Source organism: Trichechus manatus, unplaced genomic scaffold, assembly GCF_000243295.1.
Source record: "Trichechus manatus latirostris isolate Lorelei unplaced genomic scaffold, TriManLat1.0 scaffold00236, whole genome shotgun sequence".
NCBI lineage: Eukaryota > Metazoa > Chordata > Mammalia > Sirenia > Trichechidae > Trichechus > Trichechus manatus.
In genome coordinates this window covers 2,074,220-2,080,784 of record NW_004444172.1, presented here as the reverse complement: position 1 = coordinate 2,080,784, position 6,565 = coordinate 2,074,220, and the positions used below count along the sequence as shown (strand labels likewise).

Below are 6,565 nucleotides of genomic sequence, written 5' to 3'. Positions count from 1 at the left end.
GATAAATAATATTTATTGATCCAAGTGGAGTGCTATGGATATTCATTGGAAGAAGAAATTACTTTCAGGGGTAGAGAGCTGGCAGCAAAAAAGGGTCGAGCTGAGAAGACTTCAGGTACAAATGAACTCTTGAAGTAGGATTTGGGCATATGAAGAAGTGTTGTTTTACATGATGTATGAACTGAGTAAACTGTATGTGGCTTTCTGGCCTTGAAGAAGTCAGCTGCCATGTGATGAGAGGACTTATGGAAAGGACGTGTGGCAAGAAACGGTAGGCAGTCTCCAAGAGCTGAGAGCAGCCCTCGGCCAACAGCTAGCAAGAAGGCAGTCCTACAACCACAACATGAATTCTTCTAACAACCTGAGGGAGCTTGGAAACAGATCCATCCCCAGTTGAGCCTCAGATGAGAACCCAGTCCTGGTGGACACCTTGATTGCAGCCTTGCAGAGGATAAAGCTAAGCCAGGTTGGGATTCCTGACCCACAAAACTGTGAAATAATAGTTGTGTGTTCTTCAAGTCACTAAGTTTGTGGAAATAGGTTATGCAGCAATAGATAACTAATATAGATTTTGGAATTACAATACAGATTTATTTCCCTGTTGAGAGATACTCACTTTCTGGGTTTTGCCTTCATAAATAATACTATAATAAACATCTTTGAAGAGATGGTCTTATGAATTAGAACTTTGATTTTTCTAGCTCAGTTTGCAGGAGTGAAATTCTGGATTGCGGGATTTTTTTCTTCTAAAAATATATTGCCAGATTCCTTCTTAAGTAAAATAACACTTCAGTCTTCATTAATAATACGTGAGAATATCCTTTTCCTTATATCACAGCAAGAAATAGGCGTTACCATTCTTTTTCAATTTTTGGCAGTAGGATGGTGTAAAGTGGTTATCTAATTGTTATTTTAATCTGCATTTCACTATTAGTAAGATCGAGCAACTTTTCTAAGTTGATTGGCTTTTTGGTTTTGATTTCCTAAAAACTGACATTGTCATTTGGCCAGCCTGGTTGTTTGTATGTACAGAAAACTACAAATAGAGGCTCAAACTAGAAGCACTTTTTTCTGATCCCATGTAGAGCTTTTTTCACTTCATGGTTTCTCAGGCTATAGATCACGGGATTTATCATGGGGACCATAATGCCATAAAACACAGAAGCTGCTTTTTCCTGCTCTTGAGTCTCAGTGGTACTATGGTGTAGACACACGTAAGAAAGAGCACCATAGAAAATGGCGACTGCTGTCAGGTGAGAGGCACAGGTGGAGAAGGCTTTTTTCCTCCCAGCTGTAGAAGATATCTTCAGGCTGGCTGCCAGGATATACGTATAGGAAAAGAGGACAACCAACACAGTGAACATCAAGTTAAACCCCACAAAGACTGTTAGTAGCATGATGTTCAACTTAACATTGGTGCATACGAGGGCAAGAATTGGGAGTTCATCACAGAAAAAGTGGTTAACTGCATTGGATTTACAAAAGTTCAAAGAGAAGGTAAAACTTGTGTTTACAGAGGCATTTATGAAACCCATGAAGTATGAGCCAACTAACAGTTGAATGCAGACTCTCTGGGACATGACTACTGGATAGTGGGGTGGGTTACAGATGACCACATAGCGGTCCACTGCCATGGAAGCAAGGATGTAGAGGTCACTGGTTGCAAAAATACCATAGACTAGAAATTGTACCATACATCCTATGAATGAGATAGATTTTTCTGTCCTTACGAAGTTTTGCAACATCTTGGGAGTGATAGCAGAGGCATAACAGAGATAAACAAAAGCCAAGTGTTGTAGGAAGAAGTACATAGGGGTGTGAAGGGCAGAGTCAATCTTGATGAGTAGAATCATCCCAATATTACCCAGTAGGATGACCACATAGATCACTAGAAACAATAAAAAGAGGATATGCCCAAATCTGTGTTGACCAGCAAATCCCAGGAGAACAAATTCAGTGACTTCAGTGCCATTTTCTTGTTCCATGGCTAGCAAAAGTAAAACTTCAGCTGAAAAGTTGCTAATAAAGAAGAGAAGAGAGAGCTAAGATCTTTGTGATCCTTCAACTAATTCCAGAATTGGAAATGGTATAATATCTGGTTTCACAGAGGGGTCAGAGAACATTTTCTGTGACATAATTGATTCGCATTTTAGAGACGGTGTTGCAGGGGGCTGAAATCTGTCTCCAACTTGGACAGTTTTATCCTACAGTTTGAGGAAATCGCTGTGGGCCAGTAGCTGTGTTCTCTGGGTGCAAACTGATAAACATCTCATAAATATATCAAATAAGGAACATAAAAAATACTTTTATTTAGTTTTGCTTTCTTTTATGCACTACGTTTTTAATTAAAATACATCAGTATACCTAGATTCAAATTATTTTATCTGAAAATCTTGAGTCACCCATGGAGTTCTGTATTATCTTGCTTCTACTTAACTCCCTCTCCTCATCTTGCATCTCTCCCCTCCATTCTAACAGTGCACTAGCCAGAATAAAAAACACTGATGAATGAAACGGGATTTCACTACGTACCCCACAAACATAAAAAAGATGATAGGGAACTACTCTGAACAACTTTTATTTTTGTTTGTTAGCTGCTGTCAAGTTGGCCCTGACTCAATATCATTTAAAACCACTAAAAAATACTTGGGTGTAAATCTAACAAACTCTGTACAGAACTTGTATACTGAAAATTATGAAATGCTGATGAAAGAGAGCAAAGAAGATCTAAATAAATAAGTATACTTGTTCATGGATTAACCCATTGCCGTTGAGTCGATTCTGACTCACAGGGACCCTATAGGACAGAGTGGAACTGCCCCTATAAGGTAGGTTTCCAGGGAGCAGCTGGTGGATTCGAACTGCCAGCCTTTTGGTTAGCAGCCAATTCTCTTAACCACTGCATTACCAGGGCTCCATTCATGGATTGGTGGGCTCAGTATAGTACAATGTCAGTTCTCCCCAAATTGATATATAGGTTTAACCCAGTTTGTATCAAAATCTCTGTAATAATTTTTAGTTATAGATAATGTTATTATAAAATTAATAAAAAAAGAACAGAACTAGAATAGCTGATACAATCCTGAAAAGAAGAATAAAGTGGAGTACATTACTCTACCTGGTCTTGAGATTTATTATGTAGCTAAAGTAATAAGGACTGTGTTATTGGTGGAGGGATAGACTTAAAGATGGAACAGAATAGAGAACTCAGAAATACATCCATGCATATACAACCATCTGATTTTTTAAAAAGATGCAAAAGCAATTCAATGGAGGAAGGATAATATTTTCAACAAATGGTGCTGGAGCAATTGGATATCCATAAGCAAAAATATGAACCATGACCTAAACCTCACATCTTTTCCAAAATTAGCTCAAAATGGATTATAGATTTATATGTAAAATGTAAAACTATAAAGCTTTCAGATGATATCATATCTTTTAGACGATAACTTTGAGACCTAGGGCTTAGTAAAGAGTTCTTAGACATGCTACCAAAAGCACAAATCATAAAAGAAAAAAAAATCAATATATGGAACCTCTTCAAAAGACCCTGCTAATAGGTTGGAAAGGCGTGCTACAGGCTGGGAGAAAATATTTGCAAACCACATATTTCACAAAGGACTCGTATTTAGATTATATAAAGAACTCTGAAAACTCAACATTAAAATCAATCAATCCAATTAGAAAATAGGCAAAAGTCATGAATGTATATTTCACCCAAGAGGCATATATGTTGGTAAATAAGTACATGAAAAGGTGTTCAGCATCATCAGAGAAATGTACATCAAGAACACTGTGAGATACTACTACATACCCAACAGAATGGCTAAAATGGACAAAACAAAACAAAAACTCAAAAACAAAAATGATGACAATACCAAGTGCTGCTGAGGATGCTGAGAAACTGGAGCTCTCATACATTGCTGGTGGAAATGTAAAATGATACAGTCACTCTGGAAACTAGTTTAATAGTTTCTTTAAAAAACTAAACACTCACTTATCATACAACCCAGAAATTGCGCTCCAGGGCAATTATGTTCACACAAAACTTATATCTACAAAAACCTGTACATAAGTTTTAATAGCAACTTTTTTTTTAAAATTTGTAATAGCCAAAAAGTATAAACAACCAGAATGTTCTATAATAGGTGGGTGATTAAATAACCTGTGGTACATTTATACCACAGCACAGTACTCAGCAATAAAGAGGAAAAACTATTGATAAACACAACAACTTGAGTGGATCTCAAGTACGTTATGCTAAGTAAAAAAAAGCCAATCACAAAAGGTCATATACTGTATGATTCCATTTGCATCATGTTCACACAAATGACAAAATTATAGAGATGGAGAACAGATTGGTACCTACCAGGGATTAGGGAGAAGGGTGAGTGTGGCTCTAAGGCGTAGTGCCAGGGAGATCTTTGTGGTGGTGAGATAATTCTGCATCTCAATTGTGATGGTGGTTACACAAATCTACACATGTGATAAACAGACACAGAACTACAAACACGCATTATGCGGATATCTAATTCCTGGGCTTGAAGTCTTAGCATGATTATTATGTAAGAGGTAACCATTGGGGGGGAAACTGGGAGAAGGGTACAAGAGGCCTCTCTCTACTGTCTTTGCAACTTCCTGTAAATATATAGGTATCTCAAAAAAAAAAAGTTTAGAAAAAATGGAGAAGGGGAGGAATCAGTAAAGCCTGCTTTGCAGTGATGTGAGGTTCAAGTGAGCAGATTTATGTAACTTTCCCAGCACAGAGCCATGTATTGAATAGGTGCTCCACAAATGACCATAATAACACCAGTACATTAAGGTCATATAATATTGACTGATTGATTCATCCGCTGAATGATTCAATGATTTGTTCATTCATATCCTTTCCCAGACAACACTCAACCCACCTCAGTTCCCTTACTCCATTTCCTTTATGCCACTGACAATGAAATGATTCTTCTAGGTCTTGGTGTGAAACATGCTGGAACTTGATCTCTGACCCTTTTGTTCTGCCACTTCCTGTACAAACTGCAATGATACGCAGCTAATTTTGAAAAATGGGATTTTCCTTGCTTTACTTACATTAGATTTTCTTCCTACACCTAGTGAAGGCTGATTGTCCACCCATGTCTTTCTCTGTGGTTCCACCCGATTAGGGAGTTTATAGCTGGGACCTAAGCGATCAGTGTTGCTCCCTTGAGATTCTGAGGTTCCTGGGACTGATATGGAATTGGGAAAAAGCAACATTCATTAATTATTTTTTGCTGAAGAAAGTTAAGCTCTCCAGAGGTAACAAATGTTTATTTTTATGTTGCTGCCTTAAGGACTTCTTGCTTTCTTTTTTGAGAGTTGCCTTTCTACCCACCAACTGCTTTTTACCCTTCTTTCCTTCCTTCCTGTCTTCCTTTTTCCCACAAACACAACACACCCACACCCGGAAAAAAATCAAAAGTGCAAACGTAATACAGTAAAAACTAAGTTCCCCTCCTTCTTTTGATTCGCAATCCCTAGTTCCCCTGCTGGAGATCACCCACTGTTACAAGCTTTTGTTAGTCTTCGAGAGATAAGCCTGGCATTTGCAAACATGTTAATATTTATATTCCTCCCCCGTCCCCATGACACCAGGTTATTCACATTGTTCTGAAGCTTGCATTTTCACTTAATGTATCTGGGTGATCTGTCCGCATCTGCATGGGAAGAGCAGCCTCGTTAATCGTAATGATGTATTGTATTTTATTGGATAGCTGTGTTCAGATACCCCTCAGTTGGTAGACATTTAGATTGTTTCCAATATTTTGCTAATATAAACAGTGCTATGACAGATATTAATGTACATAAGTATAAATGTATCTTCAGGTTTAAAATGTATTGGAGACAGACATCTCTAAGTCAGAGGGTATGGAACATTGTATATTTGGATAGATATTATCCAACTACTCTCCAGAGAGAGGATCTATCAATTTACATCATTTCTAGCAGATCTAGAGTACATATTTCTCCAATACAATGTTAAGAAACATTTATTAAACTTTGTCAATATCTTAATAGTATAGAAAAATAACGTATCACAGTTTTATTTGATTTTTTCTTGTATGAACAAGGTCGAACACATTTTCATATGTCTAAGAACCATTAGAATTACTTTTTCTGTGAACTATTTACGTATGTGCCTCTCTTAAAAATATATTGTTTTTTAATTTACTTTTTTTTTATTGTGGTAAGTGTATTTACAACAAAGCATTTGCCATTTCAACACTTTTGAACGTACAATTCAGTGACATTAATTACATTCTTCATGTTGTGCAACCATCACCACCATCCATTTGATTCCCTCTTATCTCCCTCCCTTCTACCACTGATTACCACCAACAAACTTTGGTCTCTATACGTTTGCCTATTCTAGATATCTCAGATAAGTGGGATCATATAATATTTGTCCTTTTGAGGTTGACTTATTCCACTCAGTATAATGTTTTCAAGGTTCATCATGCTGTAGCATGTATCTGGACTTCTTTTCTCTCTATGGCAGAGTAATATTCCATCTATGCATGTACCACAT

At 37.2% G+C, this 6,565-nt stretch overlaps 1 protein-coding gene across 1 annotated transcript; it reads right to left on the bottom strand.

The window, feature by feature from the left end:
* Nucleotides 1-1,055: 1,055 nt before the first annotated feature.
* On the bottom strand, nucleotides 1,056-1,985 carry LOC101340415 (putative olfactory receptor 5AK3). Its single transcript, XM_004389249.2, has one exon. It carries the CDS (start codon nucleotides 1,983-1,985, stop codon nucleotides 1,056-1,058), a length of 930 nt encoding a protein of 309 aa, XP_004389306.1.
* Nucleotides 1,986-6,565: the final 4,580 nt, after the last annotated feature.